Raw genomic sequence first — 24,300 nt, forward strand, 5'->3', positions numbered from 1 at the left:
TTCCACAAGAAAAGATGGCAAGGTGACAGGCAATAAATCAGAAAATTTGTGCTATTAATTTCTGCTGTCTTCTCCCTATTCTGGTTTCTCCTGCGGTTATCAAAGGTTCTGTTACGTTTTTCTCAGTTTTTGTGGCCAAATCTAATTTATTAAGTTGATTCTGCTTCACTAAAGCCCTCTATATTTTCCTTTTTAGATGCATTACCATCTAGTGATAGTGAAGTGAAGAGGTGCCAGAGTCTGTAACTTTTCAGTGAATAAAAATATCTTTAGCAACACTTTAATTCTGGTCTAGAATTTCTATTATTATTATTTGGGAAATTGTACCAAGGTATTAATTAAGTATAAAATTTAAATTTATCCCTGGAGAACGATTTTCTGTGCGAAGTTAAATACCAGCCTTGGTTCTGCAGTTCTGTTTATTCTGCACTACAATCACTTGATTTCAATCACTTTTGAAATGGTGACTTTACTAATATTTTTTTATGTTTACAATTCATACTTAGTTCTCAGAAGAGATTGGGAAACTTGAAGACAAAGTCGAATGTGCCAATAATGCTCTGAAAGCAGATTGGGACAGGTGGAAGCAAAACATGCAATGTGATATGAGATCAACGTTCACTAATGTGGCTGAGAATAATCTCCATTATTATGAAGAGGTAAAACACTTTCTCATAGCAATGTTATTTTTTTTTATTGATTTTTTTCAATGGAGAGGTCCATGGGTTGTCTATAAAGAGGAATTTTTGCATTTTAGTTCAAACCTGTGTTAACTTCAGAATCAGTTCTTGCAGGAAGAGGGAGGCAGTTATCCTTAATTTGACATGTTTGAAGTAAAACATATTTTATTTGTGCCCAAGTGGTTGATCTGGAGTTCTTCATCAACAGAGGGCACTCTTGTTTTACTCACCACAACAACTTGGAACATATTTTTTCATTCAGTGTCAGCTGCTATATTTCAGTTTGGAAATCTTTTGCTGCAACTGCATGAAGAAGCCCTATGGAAAGCTCAAACTTCTGTAAATAATCTTGTGTGAGGAAAAAGTTTAAATGTGATTCCATTTCAGACAGCGCATTCAGGAAGTCCTTGTTATTTCTTAAAGGAATTGTCTTTCATGAAATAATCAGAATTTACAAGGTTAAAGAACAACAGTACAATTTTGAGAAATCAATATGAGAAGATTATTGCACTTTTTAAAAAAAATAACAAATGCTGCAAAGTGTATACAATTAATAAATTGAATCTTTTTATAATTGAAACTTACTACTTTAGAAAGAAAGAAAAGTGATTGAAATTAGATTTTTATTTTCAACTTAAATGCCACAGCTAACATTCTTGGTAAGAATTCCCTTTTCCAGGAATATATACTAAGAAAGAAGACTTGAAAACATAAAATATTTTAAGCATTCTGTGCAGTTTCTTCATGGGGAACATAGTGTTGATTGTGTGCATTTTGAAAATATCCCAGATGCCTTGAATTTTTAAAAGAATTTCTCCTTATTTTGGGAAAAAAATTTGAATATACTAAGCCATCTATTAGTAATTTTCACAGATATATGTTGACATCTGTAACTTCCAGTCCTGTATTTTGAACTTTTTATGGATTGCCTATTAACCAATGACTGTGTCCCAATTTTACATTTTGTAAAAACATAATTGAAAAGACAGAGCTCTTGATCATCAAGTCTATCTAATTAACATACAGCCTGTGAGATGCACAGACATTGACAATCTGTTTTTACATATTAAGATCAAAATATTTTCTGAAATCAGGCAGCAAGCTTTTGGCATCCTCTCACATTTTCTTTAGTTATTGACGATCTCTGACTTCTATATCAGCAAGACATATGTTAAAATGATGCTAAATATAGTGGAATGTTTTGTTAATGAATGATTAGCTAAATTAAAACAAAAAAAATAATTCTTTGGTTCTCTTTCCTGTCTACAAATGCTTTTTGATGAATTTAGAATTTTAATTCAGAATGGCAAAGCTCATGCTGTACGTGACATTACTGTCATTAAGTCACAAACTGCAGAAAATGGTTCAGCGATCTATGTAACTGCCAGTTGTTCTTCTTAAATAGCCTCTGAAATACTGGATAAATTGGATTATATGGAGACATTATTCTTTGTTGGTGCTTTTCCTGAATAGTGAAATCTGCATAAAATGTTTTTGCTGTTATATTTCAGTAGATCTAGATTTTAGAAAAAAATACCTTATCATACTGCAGCAGTTGCAAGAATAGAAAACATTTGTGCTAACTGTATCCCTCCTTGTTTGCAAAGTGAGGGCTTACCAATTTTTTCTGTTTTATGAGAAAATCATTACCTTTAACCTGGCAGTCAAGAGAATTTGATAAAATTATTATTAGATTGGGAGTTTTGATCTAAAATATGCATGTTTATTTGAGACCTGTGGTTAATGCTAATGGTTAATTATGGGAGAAGTGATAACTGTCAGAGGCCTGTATATTACAAACTACAGGTGTGTAATGCACTCCAGAAAACAGTGGAAAAGAAGTCTTGGCATCTGCTTTCGCTGTTTGGAAGTGAAACTTCAGGAAGGGAATCTCAGATACTTGAGAACCAGAATATGATTTTTATGCTTTCAGTAGAAAACAAAATCCTACCTTAAAGATAACAGTTTGAGTTTCACTCATGAAACTCGTGCACAAACACAGTGCCTGTTACAGTGTTTTTCGCTTGTTCAGTCATTACTTGCATCATTAATGTTCTCTCGCGTCTGAAGTTAAATTATTCATTCATGCTTTTGATGCACCGTTTGATGCTTACTAAGCATTTTCTTGCTGTAGCATTCCTCATCTTACTTCTTGCTTTTTTTCCCAAAGCATGTTCTGTGCATGCTCCCAGGCACCATGGATGCCATGGATACGATTCAGTGGTCCAACTCTTCTGCCCATCTCCTGTGAAGAATCATCTCCTGATTTCTAATTCAGTCACTTCCTGCTTCTCCTCCTTTCCACAGCCTTTTTCCCCCACAGCAGTTCAACTTCTGTTCTTGCCTCTCCACGAGCTGTATCCCACTCCCTTCTCTACAGCGGTGTTTCACTGTGCTCCTTGTAATTCCCCAGTCTTGCTGACTTCATTTCTCAGGCACACAACCTAACCAGGAGTCATTCCTGTTAGTGGCCATTCTCTGCATTCCTTAAATTTCTCAAAACTACAAAGTAACAAGAAACAGACATCTCATGTTTTCTGGTGGCTTTTGCAATAGGGAATTCAGTCCTTCAAGACTGCAGAAAACTAAAGCCAGTGTGATCAAGTACGGTACAGCAGTGTGTCAAGGTACACTAGAACACCTAAAATGTTATTTCCTCTTTGTCACAATATGGGGAAAGAGTGTGACCTTACATTTGTTTGGATTTTTCCTTAGTTGTAGTTGCCTTAGGATTCTGCTGTCAACTTGTCAAGCATCACTTAGGCAGCATAAAAGAGTATGTTTCCCTTAAGCTGAATTAATGTTTATATTACATGAAGTGCTACTTTACAGTGTTACATGTAATTATATTTCTCTGGATTTACTAATGCAAAACAAGTAGAGGTATTTGTCTAGCCCTCCAGTTTATTGACTATCTACGTTTAATGTAATTGAATAAGAAGTGTTCCTTTGTTTCTACAGCAGTGGAATCGCCAGTCCCTTTGTGTCTCTCAGTGCTGTGATAACAAAGACAGTAAAGCCCAGTGTTGCAAATTTACAGGGTGCTCCTATGCAGACATATGAGAATGAAGGCCTTCCTGTGATAATATACAAGCTATGTTATAATACATTTAAATATAAGGTCATTTAGTGGCCAAGAATTACCATGACCGACCAATCATTTGGTATTCCTGTAGCTGGTCTCAAGAGTTCATGGAGTTCTCTACTTCCTTTACTTCTGGAAAAGAGTTGAATAGTTGTTTAAGTCTCTCTCTGTTCCACAAAGGCTTACAGCCAATAACATACTGTATTACTGAAGACTAGGTGTTGCTAAGATAGGGACGATTTTCTGAAACAATATGAAAAGGTTTTGATTTTTAAAAATTCAGAACTTAGTCCTGTTTCTGAAATAAATAGCATCAATTTATTTGCCTGACAGAGAAAAGTTCTTGAATGAAGCGTGTGTTAAGACCGTAGCCTTTATTTTATTCCTTTTCCCCATGCCTTAGCTGTGACACTGTTGTCTGAAACAGCACACCTTAGTCCAGGAGAGGTTACCTGCCGAGCAGCTGACATCACAGACTGTCCACAGGGTGGAGCTTACCGCTGAGAAAGCTGATGGGTCGCCAGGAGTGTTCTCATTAGGTTAGGCAGAGACAGCCTGCAGAGCCCTAAAAATGCAGCATTGCTAAAGTCAAAACAGGACCCGAAGTTAATGGTAGTGGTGGTGGTGTTACTATGATTTAGCTAGCATGTCTGAAGTGTTCCTGGTACAAATTAGCAAAACCAAACCAGGCAGTGTTGAACTCTGGCTTCAAATAGCAATAGCAATTAATTAGCGTTTACTGAATTTTTCCTTTTGTTTTTCTCATGTGTTTAATATAGTCTCTAGGATTTTTACAGCATCAAAAAAATAAACTCTTTAATTTTTCTCAGCAAAGAACTTTGTTAACCTATTATATTCAGCAAAAATCACCAGAATAAGTGGCTAGATCCTGCAGCCCAATCCAAAGACTAGTTAGACATTATAAATCCAGCAAATATACCAGAGTTTGGTTTTCCACTGCTCATAAGGCACTCTATTAAATGCTGAAAGATTGGGTTTTTTTTCATAATGTTGAATGATATTTTATTAGTTTCTGCATTGCAAGAACATGTTTTCCCTGTGCATGGATGAGCCTTTGTTTTAATGTGTGGCATCTAATTTTATTTTTCTTATGTCAAACTAATCCTGTTAAACCCTTGCAGCTTAATCGCATAAAGCGCTAAATTTATCTTTGATGTAGTAAGATTCTTGTTGGTATTAACACAGCTTACTCTTTTGCAAAAATATAAATAATTTCCTGATTTTCTTAACTATTTCAAGCATAATTTAGTTTATTTCTGTGACCTACATTGTTGTACAGGCATAAATTGATCCAAAAGATTAATTAGGGCAAACCAACACTGCTCCCCCATTACAGCAACTTCCCTCTAACTCTGAAGCCCTTACGTACCTCTCTGTCTAGTATAAGCTGTAGAAAAAGAAATTAGATTTGTTGTTTGCCCTGGAGGCCTCTGTAGTGATGCATTTAACTAGTCATCTGGTAGCACAGCAAAAAGTTAGCTGCTCATGCATGTTGATCACATCTTACCTTAGCAATACCTGGGAATTTAGCTAACTTCATGTGATTTTTCAAAAGCTCCCACGTGGATGAACCAGTTTGTCTCTGTGCATGTCGCTTCAAAGCCAGGATCCATCTTTGAACCCTCATTAACTTCAACCATAAAAATTTTTTGTCTCTTTCTTAGACACACACAAGACTTCATTTTCAGATTCTACTCCAGAAAATGCCATCATAAATTATATTTTTAAGGTATCAACCATGGAAAACAGGAACTGGAACAGAAACACACGTGGCATATGACACACTGCTTCTGTTATCATCCCTACTACACGTTCTATTTTTATATCTCCTTTTTAGTTAGATATGGAATTGTACTATACAAAACCCTTTTTTTCTGTTTTTTCTAAAAATAATGTTGGTGAATAGATGTGTGACCTGCAGTAGTAATCAGAATATTTTAGGTAAAGTAGCCTTACTTAAGCTCATGCTATTTCATTTTGTGTATTTAGGCTTTTTCATGTCTTCCAGTAGCCTTTTACAAGTAATTGGATTATGAATTTCAATCCTGTGCATGCACTTAATTTCCTGGGTTTGGTTTTTCTTTTTTTTCCCCTTCTGTCTCCTTTGCAAAAGCTGGCTGATCCTCTATTTGGAGCTCCGTTTTCAACCTGCCAGGAAAGTGGAGTAAAATCATTCTGTAATGATGTTGAAGTATATATCACTAACAAAATGTCATTTATGCAGTTCATGCTTCACAATATAAAGAGCTTGAGCCTAAGGCACAGAGACCTAGTTTTGTTTTTGTATGGTTAATTATAAAACTTGTCAGCTGTAGCAGCACTGTGATGTCTAACAGTGAAATGAGCCACCATTGCTCTTACATTTTTGAAACTGTGTTTTGGTTATATAAACGAGGATAAATTAAAAACTGAGTAACGTGTAACTGAAAAGAATACTTTGCATCTTTGCCTGGAAAGACTTCAATAGATATTATCTATCTGGTGAAACAACATATTGAGACTGCATTTTAGCACATGCAATTTGGCTCAGTGTTGCAAAGATAACAGAAAGCCATTTTTACATTCCAGCCAGTGCTGATACATGTATTTTAATTCGCATTAATTACTGAAATTACAGAATTACAAAATATGGAGTTACATGGTATAAATTGAACTGTGGTTCAGAAAAAAAAGTCAGACATTGCCAGCAAAAAAAGATCTTTTAAGTCAGAAATCAGTTTGCAACAGTTGTAGATCACTGTTCATAGTAAGACTATATTCACTGTTTCTCCCTGATTTTATTTTTATTATTTCAAAAGAGCATTTCTCCAGAAAGTCAGTGAAGAAAGCGGATTTCCACATGAATCTTATCCTGTTATCCCTCTTTTCACAGTAGTTCAAACCTTAGATGTGCTTTGAACAGCAGCTTAATGTTGTTGTGTGCAAAAGCAGCAGAAGGTAGTTGGGGACTTTGTCAGCAAGATCAGAAAAGAAAGACGGGGGTAGTAGATTCATGGTTTCCATAGTCCAGGGGACAATATATGAATATCAGGAACAGTCTCTAACATGCCTAATAACGACCAAAAACCTATCCAGAAATAAGCTCCCGCATACTTTTTTCTTTGAGATCTCTTAGGTCAGTCAGCTGTTTTAACCTCTCTTATTGTCTTGCAGACCTACATCTACTTTTTTATGTTATCAGAGACATAATTGCTGCTGACTTTTGTTTGCCGTTTCTTGCTAATTTTATCACCTATAATTTTATGGGCATCCCTGGTTCTGTGTCCTTGTGTCATCATGGATTTCCCCCAACTCCAGTCATCCTGTGTGTCTCCTTCATTTTGCTCTTTGAGCTTATACTTTAACATTATTCATGACTATCGGATCCTCTCACTCGTCTGCTTGCGCACAGATGTGCAATAATACCAGGACCTAGGCTCTTTAATGTAATATGATTAAATCTACATATTTAATGGCAGAGTTTTGAAGTCATTCACTAGAAATGTGTAATAAGACAGAGTTAGGTGGCTGTAAGTTCAAGCAGCGTGAATGCTAGCGCCTTTTCCATGTCTTCTAAGCAATGACAGGTGGATGCTAGATACGTCATTGTGGCTGGGCATAGCAAGTAACGGTGCCTTGAACAGCTTCTGGCGAAAGTTTTCACTTAGGAAATGATGCTGGTTTCAGGGTACTGATTTAATTTAAAGTTCAGATAAATGGAGTCTGCTGTCCAGGTTTTAATATAGAAGAAGATATTTTCTGAGAAATTGCAGAAGACTTATTTATTGTGAATATTTCAGATTCTTCATGAAAAAAACTGTGTACAGTAAGTAGTAAATAAGCTGTGTTGTCAAAAGCAACAGGTATGAGTGTGTAAGTCAAAATTCTATTAAAACATTTCCATCTCAAGTTTTTCTTTTAATAGTATCAAGATAACAAAATTATTGCATGAGTTTGCCTGCCCTGTTCTAATGACAGACTTGAAATAGTAGAAACTTGGTACTTTGGGTAACAAGCATCAGCATACCTAGTGATAGCCTTGCCGTGACTCACAACACTGGTCTGTGATTTATAATGGTTTGCCAAGCTGTTTATATAAATACATTTTTCCATGAGGAGAGAAATGCTACTTGTGAGGATGACAATTTGCCTGTCCCCTCCACCCCCTGCCTTTCTGGTCCCATTTCTTTCCCATGACTTGGGGGAAAAATGAATTCTCTGTGCGTTTAGAAAAAAATGTTTTAATTTAACTTGGAAAGAAAATTGGGTGTACAATAGAAATCCACAGAGATTACAAGGTAACTGTGCCTGACAGCGTGCTTTCTGTTTGGAAGAGATCTTTGCCTGTAACTAAAAGGAGAGATTAAAGAGGAGCATAATTAATGTTAGCATCTTCCATGCTAACACATACAATTACAGTGCTCACACTGTGCACTTGTCATTATGTAAAAGTGACCTTTACAGCTCACTCAGCATGTTGGCTAACATTTTGCATATCACTGAGCTGCCTAGGAAACTATATTTTGCTCTTACCATAGTCCCACAAAAGCAGATTGTGACAATGCATATGTATTGTGCTTTTTTGTTTGTTTGTTTGTTTTTTAAGTGCCTTGCTACATGGGAGTCCTTCCTAGCCTCTCAAACAGTGGACTTTCATGTGGAAGAAGATTCTGAAGATAGACCTTGAGTAACATCTGTGCTCAGTCTCTGCCTTTTCCATGCAGTTTCTCCCAACCAAAGAAGTGCTTTATACAAGATCAGATACATTATTAAATTTAACTGTTAAAAATCAGTGAAATGCAGGAAACCAGCTTATTGAAAACTCAGGTATTCTAGTCCTGAAATACGTTTTGGAACATGCTATATATTGCTTTATATTGCTTAGCTGTGATTTTACATATTTTTATGCAAGTGTTTGCATACAATTGTTTTCATAAATATCACATAATTTGGATATAAAGTATTTTAAATATGTAAAAATAGCTCAATTTTAATAAAAAGTTTAATAAGGAAAGCGTGTCTTCATTCTGTATCCTAGTCTTTAAGAAGTATTTTGGTATTTTAGTGTGCTTGTTATATTGTCTTTGTGGAGTAATTTCCTGTACTTGTACAATTACCTAGCGTAGCCTTCAAGGAGCTCTTTAGCGTTGTTGTGATAGATTGTGCTAGTCACCCGATGGTAACATGGTACAGAAAGATGCCAAACATGTTCTGTGAGATTAATGCTGCTTTAAAATAATGTTAATTCAGTTTTCATTTTTCACTATTTATATGTCTATTAAGCATCTTGAAGTTGACATTTTTTAAAGGATAAAGAAAAATCTGACAGTTCATGAAACAGACTTTCTACAGTGATGCAATGTTAGTCGTAGCACTGCTCCTGCCAACACAAGAGCTTCCATCTGGAGTTTGCAGGATCAAACCTTTTACTCCCTTGTCTGACCTTCCCATAATCCTTAACTTCCTCCCTCTTCACATAGCTGGTGTGGAAGAGAAAGGGATAAGAAAGGAAGAGAGAGTTTTTCATTAAAATGATTAGCTGATTCACTCATGCAGTATGCATTGAGGTGTTCCAGTCATTGAATTGTTCCACCCAAAAGGTCTGTCAGTCTGAACTTGTAATTCCTGCAGTTGTTCTCCCTGGTAGTTACGGTCTGAGCAAGCCCAAGTCTGAATATGGAAAGAATGAGGTGCAGGAATCAGGGACAGCCTAACCACAGCTCTGGCCTTGCAGAACAGCAGGGCTTCAGCCTTCACCTTCTATGGTGGTATTTTGTGAGCTTGCTCTTGCCAGTCACCTGAGGACTGCAAGGGGGTCATTTCCTGTGCGCACAGCTGCACTTGGGTGGCTGTGGACCTGTCCAAGCTGGACAAGTCATTTTGTGGCTTTGATCTTAAGAAATTTAGATTGTGCTGATAGTCCAGGTCTCACTTACAGCCTTTTCAGTAATGCAAAGAAGACTGCTCTTATGCTGCCCCCATGAAGTATTAATGAAAGCTCAGCTCTTACTTTTTCTAGCTATAAAGTAACAGTTAAGACGCTTCTTAAATACTGCAGGAAGCATGCATCTCTGCCTGTATGGACAACTCTTAGACGAGAGGCAAGTCTGTGTTAGGAGGAAGGTGATGTGGTGCTGAAGGGCTGTGCCACGTAGTGTCGTGTCCAGCAATGCTGGTAGCAGATGCTCGCAGGAGGCATGGAAGAACAACATTCCTTCCCAGTATTTTTTTTTTTTTACATCAGAGCTTCTATCAATATGCATAATAGCCCTTAATGCCTTTTCCAGTGCTTTATTTTTTTTTTTTCCATCTAAACTTTTAGGATTTACCATGCTGAATATCAATGGATTCCACAATTTCATTTGCAGGAAAAAACAATTAATTTTGTAATTTCCTAAACCAGCTACCCAGTAATGTCAGGTAATACCCTCTGCCTCTTAAATTGTGAGAAGAGATGAACAATTGCTTCCTATTTGTCTTCCCTGTGCCACTCAAGAATTTACAAACCTCTAGTGTGTCTTCCAAGCGCTGCCTTTTTTCCCAGAGGAAAAGCCGTAGCTTGATATCTTCTTGTACAAAAGGCATTTCACATTTGTGCTCATCATTGTTGCTTTTCTCTATTTTTTCTAGTTCTGCTGCAACCAGTGTTCAAAATGCACGCACACCAGAAATGTACATGTTGCTATAATTATGCTGTGATTTCTTTTATCATTCTTTCCTAATGATTCCTAAGTTATTTTTTAAAGTACCACAGAATGCTGAGCTGCCGTTCCATAGAACTGTCCACTAACATTAAGAGCTATTCTCAAGGTTACTAAATAATTTAATTTCCGTCAGTGTGTATATTGGAGAATTGGCTTTTCCCCAGTGAGTGTTAATTTGCATTTATTAATACTGAATTTTGCCTGCTGTTTTTAGCTCCTAATCTCTCAGCAGTGTACAGTCCTATAAACAGGATTCCAAAAAGACAGGCAGCAGTAACAATCTGTATACCAGATAAGCGAAAGTTCAAAAAATTGAGCTTGAACAAGCTTACCTGGAAGGATATGAATGTTTAAGTGTAACCAAAAATTAAATACTGCAACTGTAATTTAGGTCCTCTAGGAAAAGGTAATGTCTGGTTAGCCAAGATGGGGAATGCCAATGTGCATTGCATCGCTTTTACTTTAAAAAAAAAAAAAAAAAAAAAAAAAAAGGAAGCACCATTGGAGATTTTGCATCCTTGGTAAAAACGTGGGCTGTGATTCATTATGTTCATGATTTATTTTTAATTTCTTTTCCTCTTTAGCTAGGCCATAATTTATGGGGGCAAAGGCTTTAGTAATCAGTTATACAGAGGCTTTCTTGTGACCATGTTGTTACTGTTCTGATTTTGTAGTAGCAGTATCATCATGCAAAACCAAGGTCTATTGTTAAGTACAATCAAACATTGTCCTTTTTGTGTCATTCAAATACTTCTGAAACTTACAATTTTAGAAAGTCTATTGTGTATTTAGACCTATTTCCAAAGATTTTTCTTTTATGGAGTCTCACCTTCCTTAGGCAAATGCTTAGAAAGTGCGTAAACTATTTGCATACTCAGAATCAATCTGCCTGTACTTCCTGGATTTTCTTTCTGCTATTTTCAGATAGCTTTGTACAGCTTGTTAGAGCACAACCACTTTAAATAATTTCTGAAGTGGCAGAAGTCTGACTAGGAATTCAACTTACAGGTACCTATAGCTAATAGCTTCTGTCTGGAGGCCTCGATGTCCTTCTGCAGATTTGCAGTCTGAAATTAATTAAACACTTAATCTGAACTTCCTTAAATGAAACCAGTGTAAAAATGGTGAGATGTTTTATTGTGTCTGTCTGCAGAAAGCATGAAACAACAGCTCTGAGTGGTAGAAAGATTCCCATCCACTTCTGTGTGTGCAAGTCTGCTGATGACACCAAACTGGGAGGTGTGGTAGATACACCAGAAGGCTGTGCTGCCATTCAGCGTGACCTGGATAGGCTGGAAAGCTGGGCAGAGAGGAACCTGATGAGGTTCAACAAGGGCAAGTGCAGGGTCCTGCACGTGGGGAGGAATAACCCCATGCATCAGTACAGGCTTGGGGTGGACCTGCTGGAGAGCAGCTCTGCGGAGAGGGACCTGGGTGTCCTGGTGGACGACAGGTTAACCACGAGCTAGCAGTGTGCCCTGGCTGCCAAGAAAGCCAATGGGATCCTGGGGTGCATCAAGAAGAGTGTGGCCAGCAGGACGAGGGAGGTTCTCCTTCCCCTCTACACTGCCCTGGTGAGGCCTCATCTGGAGTACTGTGTCCAGTTCTGGGCTCCCCAGTTCAAGAAAGATGAGGAGCTACTGGAGAGAGTCCAGCAGAGGGCTACAAGGATGGTGAGGGGACTGGAACATGTCCCCTACGAGGAGAGGCTGAGGGAGCTGGGCTTGTTCAGCCTGAAGAAGAGAAGGCTGCGAGGGGACCTAATAAATGCTTATAAATATCTGAAGGGTGGGTGTCAGGAGGATGGGGCCAAACTCTTTTCAGTGGTGCCCAGTGACAGGACAAGGGGCAATGGGCACAAAGTGAAGCACAGGAAGTTCCGTCTGAACATGAGGAAGAACTTCTTCCCTCTGAGGGTGATGGAGCACTGGAACAGGCTGCCCAGGGAGGTTGTGGAGTCTCCTTCTCTGGAGATATTCAAGACCCGCCTGGATAAGGTCCTCTGCAGCCTACTGTAGGTGACCCTGCTTCGGCAGGGGGGTTGGACTAGATGACCCACAGAGGTCCCTTCCAACCCCGACCATTCTGTGATTCTGTGTGGGTTTTGTTCTCAAATTTATGTGAGATCACTTTAAAAACAACATTAGTGTTTTATTGTAAAACAGAAAATTCAAACTGCATCTTCAGTTTCCTAGCTAGATAATCTCAACCTGTAGAATACAGAACTGGCACAGCTTATCAGCCTCTGCGGGTAGCCAGAGACAACGTGACCAAGTGTGTTTTCTTGGCCAAACAACTCCATTTTTTGCAGTGATGCTTTTTCTGCCCACTGTCAGAGATGGGACCATTGGCAGGTAGTCACGAGTTACTGATCAAATGCTTCCAAAGTGCCAATTACAATACTCTGAATTTATGTGCAGATACTTCGAAAGCACAAGTCAAATAAATACTTGAAAGAAAGAAAAGAGGCCTCCTTTTGCTCAGAGTTCAGTGTGCAAACCCCAGCTCCTGGCTAACCACAGCCAGCTTCCCCAGACAGTACTGTGATTGCAGTTTGCGGGGCTGCAAGGTTGAGTCATCGTGGTCTGTGTCTTGACCGTAAAGAGGAAATGGTTCCAAGACAGAAGAAAAGGCTGGTTGCTGAGAACATGCTGCATCTTTATATGTTAATGCTTTGTACCCAGGGCCTGTAAACAATGCATTTCTCTCTCTTGTTAGACTGAAAACACATAGAAAGACAAGAACAAAAAGCTTCTCAGCTCCTAACAGGGGTCCTGTCACCAGTGCAAACTGCTGGTAATAAAGGTAAAACAGAAATGGCTTGTATGGGTAAGACATCAGTGGTTATAAGCACTAAATGATTTCAAATGGTTGCCTGGTGCAGACGCCATCGCTTGACAAGCTCCAAGTGATCTGTGGCAAGATGCATGTCCAGAGAAAAAGGAAATAAATACGGGCATAAGAAAAGAGCTGCTGGCCGCTGCTGCTGTCAGCCTGCACCCAAAGCAGTGACTTTTCAGAAAGATTTGGGCTTTATGTATTGAAATTTGTTCATTTGCCTGATTGCTATGCGTAGGATTTCACTGAAAGCATCAATAGAATAAGGATAATGCTGGCATAAATTAATCATGAAACCAACCATCCCACAGAGGCTTTGCAGGCCAGGAGGAATATCAAGGGGTGTTCTTTCATATGCTGCACTCACACTTTAATACTGCATGTCAGCACTGCCCACTGTATGGCACAAGCAGTCCCTTGCAGCTTAGTGAAGAATGGATGAGGGCAGAGGCGTATGTAATAGGCTTCTCTGATAGGTTTACTCAAAGAAAATGGCTAAATAAACCTTTTCTGACAAATGGAGGAGCTCTTCCCTGGTAGCTGGTGGGGCTGACTTGAGTGACTAGAGGATCAAACTGTAAAGCCTTAGCAGAAGGCACCTGGACAGCAAAACGTTCCTAAAGCCCTGCACAGCTTTGACGCTTTTACCATGTTTTTACCATTTACTTTCTGTTGCCTTGACCCTAGCCCTGCCATCATCGTGGAGAGAGAAAAGCCTTAGCTATGCAAGCCCACAGAGCCAGCTTACTGTATACAGAGTGATTTAAAAGAAACGTTTGCCAACAAAACTGCCCCTTAAACTCCTTCAGGAAACCTACTGTGTTGCTTTTCTAAGCTGCACTAATCTTTGGGTGCAGCTCCACTGCTGGCAGTGGCTCAGCCTTGCTGGGAGGAACAGAGAGGCGACAGCTCATCCAAACCTGAAAGGGACAGCCCCAAACTTTCAGTGGATTTTTGGGGACCTGAAAAGTGAAGATACACAATTAAAGAAATGCAGAACTGTAAAAGGAAGTCCTTGTCTAAAATACTATCAGAAAAATGAGCAAAAAACATTGCATTAGTTTTCCTACAAGCAAAAAGCCAGACTTTGAGGTTTAAAATTTTTGATCTAGACTGTGACATGACACTTGAGTTTTCAGCAGGAGTGATTCCTTTGATAATTGTATTGCTTAGGTTAGTTAAGGAATAAGCATTATTATGTCTGCATTAATAATTAACCCAGAGTTGCCAGTAAGCCATTAACTGTCAAAGCCAAGCTAAGAAACTTCCTTGGAATCAGAGCAACTTTGATTACGTGGTGTGGGGAAGATTCACTGTTCTTTAATTGTTATAACATTGTGTCAGCTTAAAGAGCAGCTGAATTGCCTTTTTGAATTAACTTCTTTAATCAAAAAATAAGTGGTTGCAATGTTATAATGTGTTGGGTTTTTTTTTTACATAAGTAAAGTATCTCACCAGGCTCTTTAGAAAAGGAAAAGAAAAAATGTGTTTTTATTTATTTATTTATTTATTTATTTATTTATTATTCTTTGCTCTAGAATTGCATTAAGTAATAAATTAAGCTTTCACTGGGAGGTAAAAGAATAGTATGTAAAATGAGATCTGAACATGAAGCTCCATACGTGTGCAATTATCACAAAGCTCCTTACTTCTAAGTGCAGAACTGTTGTTTTTTCACTTGGGTGCTGCATTATTTGGCTGTTGGGTTACAAGACAAAGCCAGACTTGCCCTGAACATCTGCACCTCCTGCTCAGAAGCCTGTAAGAATTGCTTGGGCCCCACAAAGCTGGTACTGAGCCCTTAAGGCTGGCAGGGGCTACCTAAATGAGCCACAGCTCACTGAAGTTTCAGAATCGCTAATGCTTTTTCATGTCTTTTTACTGCTTGATACTTCAGTATACACAGCACAAAAGTCCAAAGTTTCTATCCAATAAAAGCAAAAGAGGGAAGTTTAAGAGGATCCCTTTCATCCTAATCCCTTTCATCCAAAGAAGTATTCTATGAAATAAAGTGAAAATTGGGAGTAATTCTATGAAGAGAAAAACCATTACAGGAATATAGTACATCCTCTCCTACTTTTGTCCACCAGCAATACTTTTTGCAATAAACAAAAAATCTGCCAGATACTCTGCTGACATAAAAATGAGGCTAAAGTGAGGTTAGAGAAAGATTTGTAATTGGGGTTGAAAGAAAATAGCTAAGTGACAATAGCTCTTTGGAGACTATGTGTTCATTCACTGACAGGACAGTACAAATTTTATACGCAAATTAATTGTGACAGCTTAACATAGTAAAGTAAGATGTTCAGTATTTATTGGTGCCTTCCAGTATGTTGCCTTATTCCTGTGATTGCACATATTTTGTTATCATCTGATTGTGGGGAAGAAAAATAATGGAGAAATATAAAAGGGGAGGCACAAAAGCAGAAAAGGCAACTAATTTATAATCTTCCATGGTGATGATTGTGCGCTATGGCATGCAACTGTTAAAAGAATTTAAAAATATACAAATACAGTTGTGCCTCATTTTGTCACATATGGGTACAGCAAATGAAGAAATACACTTCTGCTGAAGACTGAACGTAGAACCTTTTTTTGATATGAGCCTTTTCTTTATTTCTGAGTTTTTGCTGAAGCGGAGAGACTCTCAGTACAGACCAGCATCAGCCCTATCCAGAATATCTAATACAGAAAGGCAATACTGGGTCCAACTGGCAAGTCATAGCCAGTGTCTTAACCAAGGTAAAAAAAGCCATGCGCTCTCTGGCTAAAATGCAGAGACACCAATAGAATACATTCCCTGATTTTATTTTTGTTTTTTTTCCTTTCCGTAAGAGCTGAAAAGCCACTTCCTACAGGTCCCACACTGGTTCCTGCCCACCAGCTGAGCACCTCACCCAGGTTTGATCAGGGCTTTTACAGCCACGTTCGGCCAGGGCACACGGGCCCTGAGGAAGGAGCTGGCCAAGAGCAGGGTGCAGAGGGCTGGGAGCCAGGCCCGCGCTGCGGAGAGGGAACCCCGGTTCTCTTTGCCGCAGCACTGCCCCAGTGCTGAGAGACATGCTGAGGAGCAAAAGGAGGTACTGCACTTTGTCTCATTACTCAAAAGAGATTCTGGGAGTGGTATAAAGATAACTGTCATCTGTCACTTGGATTGCAGTCTATACATAGATTTCAGAATATAGAAGATCAAAAAATAGTACGGAAGGAAAAAAATACCTTGGATACAATTAGAAAGATATTTGCTTTCATGATTTACATGATATTTAGCTTAGTTTTTAACCCTTAACTCAAAATGTTCCTGTTCCTACTTTATATGGCTTGCTACCTACAATGTATGTGTGTTGTGTCTGAAGTTTGTGAGGGTTGCTATGGGAATCCTGGCTTCACTGCTCAGAAAGTCATGCCTGCAACTTGACAAAGCTGATCAACCTTATTGCTATATACGTTCATCTGCCCTTAGAAGCATTTGTCTTATGAGTGACCTTTATGGAAAACAATATTATTGCATATCTGCTATTTAATATGTCATCTCATTTATCAAAAGTATTTATTCAGAACAAATAAACTGCAAGGCTGTGAATATTTTCCTTGGGAGTCCCTCTCCAATAACACAAATCCAGACATTAGATTGTTCTAATTCATTACTTGTGGCACACCAATTCTGGAGCAACGATGTAGGAACACGTGTAACTCCATAAAGCGGCTAGCACAGTGTCACATGGCATGGCCGTGCGCCCATTAAGCTGGCAGCTGAGATTTAGCTCACTCATCTGTGTGGAGAGCTGCTCAGTGCAAGGAACATTTCAGTATTAATTTTAGTTTTTGAAAATCTGAAATCAGTTCAGAGCAGAATTGAGTTCCCTGAGTAATTCTAATCATGCAAATGTGTTTATATGGTGCCTCTTGTTTTTTTGTCTGTTCACTCATTCTGGGATGCGTGAATATTCCCAATGTGGTTGCTGACCCCCCCATCATTATGCTGTGATCCAGAATCCATGGAAATGAATGAAAAGACCAAAGACTGTGTTCAGCTGTTCTAACACAAAGTCTCACAATTAAGCAACATTCAAATTATTAATAGTGTTTTGGGAAAAATTGCTCATTAAAAAGAAATTGCAGCAGGAAAATGTAATCAGTGTCTTGACTTTACTCATATTTGTTAGTGACCACAGTGTTTCTGCCATTTGATTCTAAAAGGTTGGGGGGTGATTTGGGGGGACAAGGGGGGAGCATTTTCCGTGGTTTCATCTTAAGTATCTCAGCTGTGCGCCAGCAGCAGTAATATGTGTTTAGAAGGGAAGCAATAAAGCCCTAATTATAGGGCAATGTAACAGCTACAAATGCATATTCTACTACTACATGTTCTTCAGAAGGATGTAATCAATTCACACTGTTTTTGAATGATGTTTCATATTGTGGTCTTGTAAACAGATCTTAAAATAGCCAGTTTATAAAGAAAGCTAAATCTCTATAATTAGGAGAGCTTTTCTTTTTTTCCAAATCAGCCCTAAAAGAAAAGTGGGAGGATGGAGGTACAGCAGCTTTGATTTTGAACCTCCTACTGAAGTAAAGGGATGGTAATAATTTGAAAGTTGGTTTTGTTTTGTTTTTTAAGAAAAATGTACAGCCATTAAACACAACAGCTAAAGCTGGTATGTCAGAGATGAACGTAAAATGGTGTTTCTGTAATGCTGAATCGCCATGAATTAGTTCAGATGGTGAACAGTGACACATTGTTTTGGATCTCAGTAAGAAAACAAGAAAACAGAGTTGACAGAATTCAGCATTTTCAGAAATTATTTTGTACCATATAATTTAAAAAGTGCCCAGTGGCTTCTGCTCCACACCTTGGTGGTGAGGTCCTGTTGAAAGCTCAAATCTCTTACGAACTGAATTGTAATACTGGGTTTTAAACACGCCGCTGAGGTTGATAATGTACCATCCAGGAAAAAACTGAACTAATGTTTCATTACTTGATTTTGAGAATAGCTGCAAACACCAATGGAGATGGAACTATAGTGTATCTGGAGCATACTGCATCCTTTGGGATTAACTTTGAAGAAGCTGGGATTAATGGATAAATCACAGTTATCATAGCTCTATTCCAGTACCTATAACCTTGAACTATGGCATCATAAGAATGAAGGGCCTAATATGAATGCAAGGTAATTAATGTTGCTTGGTGAAAAAAGCAAATTTTAAAGGATCCTGTGGCTGAGTAAAGTCCAATGGAGTTACACCAGCCCTCTGCTTGGCCCTTTTGCAGAGACATGCACCTAAACACAGGGGCTGAACGTTGGTGAATGTGGAACAGCTCTACCCACGAGCCAAAGTGGCACGAAGATGCCATTGAACCAATTTTTGATTGCTGAGGCATAGCTCGGTTTTGGACTGTAGTCCCTCTCTCCTTTGCCACTTGCCAGCAAAACTGGACACGGCTGTCAAAAAGCTGATCAACAAGCTTGGAGTTTTTGTTATTTATCATTTCTTTGCAAGGACAAGTTCATAAGTAGGGGAAAGAAGGTATGTCTGTTTGGGGAATCTTAGGTCTTTTGGCAGTATAAATATTTTTTCTCAAGTCAACAGAACCAAAAGCATTAGAATAAACTATAAATTGCTTTTGCCTAATCTCTTCAAGTGGCTTAGGACACAGTGATATCCCCATCCTGTGGCAGAGGGCAAGAAAACCTGCTTGCTTTTCTAAGTCTTTGACAAAATATGCATAATAGGAAATAGAAAGGCTGTCAAGTGTCTTGGCCTTTTCTGTTTCTAAAGTTTTATCATGTACTTCTGCAGCATATGGGTATAACTAATTACATTTTCTGAGCAGATGTGCAAAAGATGGATTGATATGCCAACGCTGGTAAATGTCCAATGAGGAGGAGACTGCCATGCCCATGACAGTTTTTGTAAATGAGACATCTACAGAAATGATGAATGTAAGACATTTCATTTTAATATGTTGTTCCTGAGGTTAAAAGAAGCCCAAGTCCATTGTCAATGGGGGAAAAAAATGTGTAATGTGTCTCCTTTGCCACTTTTAGAAAAATTAGTTTTTCATAATCTGTTTGGAATACATTGGGGTTTTTTAATTTGTTTCCTCTCTTCTCTCCCATTTTCTACTTACTGTTGAAAAGGAAGGTAAATAAGAAGGAATTTAGAAGGGAAAAAAAAAGTTAACTCCCTCTCTCACACAAAAATGAGATTAAAAAAAGTAGTAATTTTTCAAATGTTAAAATGAAGAGTCATCTGATAAGACTAGTGAGAATCTGTACACACTACACCTGAGCAAAACAGCAAAAAAGGAATTGATGGCGTTGTTACTTGATGTGGCATGTCAGCGCAGATTTGACTGACCACTCGGGCGTGCTTAATAGCATGGCAGCTAATGCTGCTGAATGTGCCTACTCAAAACACCACAGAAGGCTTATGGATTCTGTCCTTAAAAAATATACAATCCTATTGTCCTAATTCAATATCAAGCTGGTGAGAAAAGTCACTTTGCAAAATAAAACCAACACATTGTTTGATACTCAAAATAGTATCTTTCTCCAAATGTTACGGCCCTTTTCTAAATCAGTACTTCTGATGTAATTCCCTTTAGCCAGATCTAGGTATGTTCTCACCTGGCTAACTCTAGGGGGTCCTTTGTTTTCTTTGTTTTGTTTTTGAAGAGACCTGAAGGAATTTTGAGAGGTTTGTATATTCTCTGTAGAGAAAAAACAAAAGAGAAAGAGTATTTTGTCTCTCAAAGTGATTTGTAGTTGTCATCCTTTTTATTTTCTCCCTTTAGTCTCTTCATTGTTATTCACATATATCAAATCTGTGTATTCACCTTCTTCAATTTTCAGGTGCTTTTCCTTCATAGTTAATTTCTTTCTTCATTTCAAAATCCTTCATTTCCCTCCAACACCATGTAATATTTATTACATTAGTGTTAAAGCTGCATGAATAATTTATCATCTAGTTTGCCTCTTTTCCTATTCAAGTATGGCCCATAATGATTTTCTTGAAATATTCATTATCTGAAATATGTTGCTGAATAATTTTTGCAAATAATTCTTGGTCTGTGTATTGTTCAGAGGTGCAGCCAAAAACCCAAGTGGCAATGATTTGACACTTGCATCCAGCTGTCCCCTAATGAAAGCTCTTCTGAGCCAGTGTTTGGTGCACCTGCTGAAAACGTCTCCACTTGAAACTGACTTCCTGAAAATACTCCTCTATGCTCACTCAGAAGTTCTGATATAGCAAGAAAATACCCACCAAATAAGTGCATATGTTTAGACTACTTGGAAAGAAAGGACATGAGAGTCAGTGGTCAAAACAAACTCATTCAGCAGTGAGAGTGCTAGCTACAGGGAGCTCACTGCTTGTTCAAGTGGCCGATGGGCTGCCCGTGCTGTCTTCATTCAGTCACTCCCTATGCTCCTCAGCACCATCAAACACCATAGGACACCCCAAGTGACAAGGTCCTTAAAAGTGAAATGTACATAAGATTTACATAGCCAGCCTTCAGGAAGCCTGAAAGAGAGAACACTGATGCTAAGAGCAACAACAGTGCCACGGAGTTTCCCTTGCAGCATCAGTGCTGGCAGAAGCAAGATGTCGGCATCGATCCTGGAGTGGAGGGATGCAAACACGAGGCTTCACTTGTATTCAGCCACAAATTTTTCAGCCACCAGTGGCAGACAGTGTATGGGTACTGTGTTTGCATGGGCGAGAGAGGCCACGTTGTAGGGTGTGAGTGGCTGGGCTTACAGGAGTCTGAAATCTGGTGGGACCAGCAGGTCTTGTGCCCTGTTCCCCACCTGCAAGCAGCTGGGTTTGCAGTCACTGTCTGCTCTCGTAGGGAGAACAGCCATTTCCACGTGAGCATCCCAGACTATAAATCCCTCTGTTAATGAGATCCTCAAGGGAAGATCCTTGGACAAACCCATCCCTTGTATCCCCAGCTTCCAGCTCATTTCTTCGCTTTATTAACAGGTGGCAGTACTTTCTCGGCTAATTTGGCTTCTATTTGGCTTCTTCAGGGAGAAAACTGGTGCCATAAATATTTACAACAAATTTCAGTAGTAGCATGGTTATTTTTTCCAGGCATTTGTGTAAGCAGTTATGTAAATACTGCAATTCCTTAGATTGCCAGCTTTCAAGGCTGGGATGTGTTTCAGTTTTGTTGATGAAGCACCTAACACAGCAGTTTCTGCTCTGAAGTTGGGAATTCTACTTACTGCTACAGTGGAATTAATATTTACCTCTGCTAGGAATGCAAACTATTCATGTTCATAGTAGGAGCAAGTAGTCATCACAACTTCAGGGCTAGGCCCCAGAAAAGTGACACCTATAAAATGCAGTAAAGCTGTTTGCAAAATACTGTCAGTTACAGAGTTAGTTCTCAATGACATTTGTCTTGCAGTGAAGAGGGTGTTTTTCATTTAATTGCTAATTAAAAGTTAAATCATATACTGCTTAAATTGGCACTAAATGAACATTACGTGATATAATTGCTGCTGAATTCCCTGACCAAATTGGAAAAGGGGGGAGGGGGGGGGGGGGGGGGGGGCAATCTTTGAAAGTGTAAGGGCTCGCTCTGTGCTTATGCCGGTTTTTCACCTCTTCCCTTGGTTAGCAATGCTAAGCAGGGCATGCTGACCCTCAGTGTTAGCTTCTCGCTTCTCTTGAATAAAAATTGGAAATTAAATCAGTGCGGCTATCTGCTGCAGTCTGTGAGAGCTGCCAGATGTACGTGTGCTCTGCAGAGGCTCTGGGAGTGTGTCCAGGGCAGCAGGGAGTGAAACACCGAGGGAGAGAGAGAGCGAGCAGATATCAAATGGAGCTGTGCTTTGAAAAGAACAGAGAGAAGGTGCTCCGTTACATACCAAAGCAAACAAGTGGGACTTACTTGGAAGACAGTGAGGAAACCAAATATATTCTTTCTTTCTGAATTTCTAATAAAACCTTGATACATAGAAATATATATAAGGAAGACCATGAAGTAGACAATTGGTACTGAGAAGTAGTCTGTAAATGATTGACTATAGAAGCTGTGACTTTTTGGAATCATGTCATTTTTTCTGTTAGGCTGAGCTGTCACCCACCATAGCCAGATTCTGTGGATGAATGTGTATCTTGTAATTAATTATTGCTTATTCTTTTTCTGTCTGACCCCTGGAGCTATTTTTTATAAACTGCAAATTGTCAGAATCTGATTGCACTCAGTGCTACTGACAGTGGGAATGATCAGAAGAATTCACTTAACATATATAGATGACAAAATAAAATGTCACATTTTATTGCATACTTCTGTTCCATCTGTCTGAGCAATTTTAAATGCCAGATTTAAAGAAGTGCCAGCAGGCCACGTCTTTCAAGGGTGCTTGCACATAGTTCCACTGGCTTTTAGCATTTACTTTCTATTAAGATCATTTGGTGGCACGGTAAAGTCCTGGAAACGGGCGTGAGCACATGTGTTTGTAGTAGGACACTCACCCGTGCTCCTGCCCCTGCACCAGCTCCCAGGGCGAGCAGAGGGAATTGCCACCTCCCAGATTGCATCTCCCTAGATCACACAATTGCTTTTTGTGGTACTGCCTTAGTTGGGAAGCTGCATCATTGTTTCCACACAGCTTCAGAAGGTTACCATCACTCACCTCCCTGCTGCTTGCTAGTAAGACGCTACAAGAGCATCTCTGCTTTTTCTATCACTCACAGCACTTCTCTTGCATACAAAATATTGAGGCTTTGGAAAATTTCAGATTATCTTTCAAGTACTTGTGTTTCCATCAATGAGGCAGAGCAATCGTGGCAGCAGTTAGGTGGCAGGTTGTGGTGCATTTTTCCCTTGGGTAAGCAGCTCTCACCAGACTGCTCCTATTCTGTTCTGGTCCTTGCTGGGGATGGTACCTGCCCCGCCTGCCAGGGCTGCCTGATCAGCCGGACACACCAGGCCCACCCTGTCCTCCTCACCAAGGAGGGAACTGAATCCACCCCAGCCCTGAAGTCCCTCAAAGACTGTGGGTTTTAAAGTTCATCTCAAACTTGAAGCATCTTTGATGCATTTTCTGCTTCAAAAATGCTGTGGAAAAATGAACAGAAAAAAAAGACCCCGAGGAAATAACTCAGTAGAGAAAAAAAGATTGGGAAGTGAAGCACAAAGAGGTAGAATAAAAAAATGTAGAGAGTGTCTGATCAAACAGTAGAGTGGAGCAGAGAAAAAAAAGAGATAATAAGTAAGTAAATGCTACATGCTCCATGTCCACTCCCAGCTTCCTGTGCCAGCTCAGTGGCACTCTGGCTCCAATGCACCGAACTGGTGCAGCACCTGGAGGAGAGGTTTCTTTTCCTTAGTAAAATCTGACTGGCCTTCCAGGGGGACAGTGGTATTATACAGGGCAAGATGTTACTGCCCCAGCATTAGTGCAAGTGAGGTATGAACTAAGGAGCTGCCAGGAGTACCTCTGTTGCTATGTCCACCCCATGAAAAATAATTCTTATTCCATGCTTCACCCTTTGCCATCCTGTTTGTATTCCCTTTGAGAAGCTGACATCAAAACATGTAAAAAACCCAGCCATGTTTAGGACTGAAGCTAGACATGTGTTTCAGATGGAGAGACCTTAAAAGGTGCAAAATTTCAGGCCACAGATCCTTAGCACTTACTGAAAAAAAGATTCTCTACTTGTATCAAAAGTTACCAGCTACTTGGAAATACAGGCCAGAAGTTTTTATGTGGCCTTCCACGGAAATTGAAATTGCATTTCAAAGTTGAAATTTGCACTTATTTTCAAGTGTTCACAATATCTTTCTTTCTTTAAAAATAATTGTTATTTCAGCTCATTTTAGGGGCATGTGTGGAAATAGGCAAAAGTCTGAACGCACAACCAAAGCCATTTATTCCTCTTGGGCCTTAGTTTTCTATATCGAATCAATTAGTTGGGTTTCCCAACAGCTAGAAGTTAAACTTTTATATCTGTTTCTGTGATCTGGAAAGCAAGA

At 39.1% G+C, this 24,300-nt stretch overlaps 2 protein-coding genes across 5 annotated transcripts in view; one reads left to right on the forward strand and one right to left on the reverse strand.

Moving 5' to 3' along the window:
• The window catches only part of SNX7 (sorting nexin 7), a 29,282-nt gene extending 20,492 nt beyond the window's left edge, over positions 1-8,790 (forward strand). The window contains exons 8-9 of one of the 2 annotated variants that reach the window (XM_075424996.1): positions 507-659; positions 8,372-8,790. In XM_075424996.1, the coding sequence (XP_075281111.1) occupies positions 507-659; positions 8,372-8,452 (234 nt within the window). In that variant the 3' untranslated portion in view covers positions 8,453-8,790. The remainder of the gene's footprint in view (positions 1-506; positions 660-8,371) is intronic. The other variant, XM_075424997.1, reaches the window with a different exon arrangement.
• PLPPR5 (phospholipid phosphatase related 5) overlaps positions 1-24,300 on the reverse strand; it is a 103,232-nt gene that overhangs the window by 5,521 nt on the left and 73,411 nt on the right. The window contains exon 6 of one of the 3 annotated variants that reach the window (XM_075425000.1): positions 4,712-5,934. The exons of the other annotated variants lie outside the window; for them this stretch is intronic. Coding sequence (XP_075281115.1) covers positions 5,782-5,934 — 153 coding nt within the window. The 3' untranslated portion in view covers positions 4,712-5,781. Of the gene's footprint in view, positions 1-4,711; positions 5,935-24,300 lie in introns of those variants that run through there. 3 annotated transcript variants of the gene reach the window in all.

Source organism: Opisthocomus hoazin, chromosome 6 (genome assembly GCF_030867145.1).
Source record: "Opisthocomus hoazin isolate bOpiHoa1 chromosome 6, bOpiHoa1.hap1, whole genome shotgun sequence".
Classification (NCBI taxonomy): Eukaryota; Metazoa; Chordata; class Aves; order Opisthocomiformes; family Opisthocomidae; genus Opisthocomus; species Opisthocomus hoazin.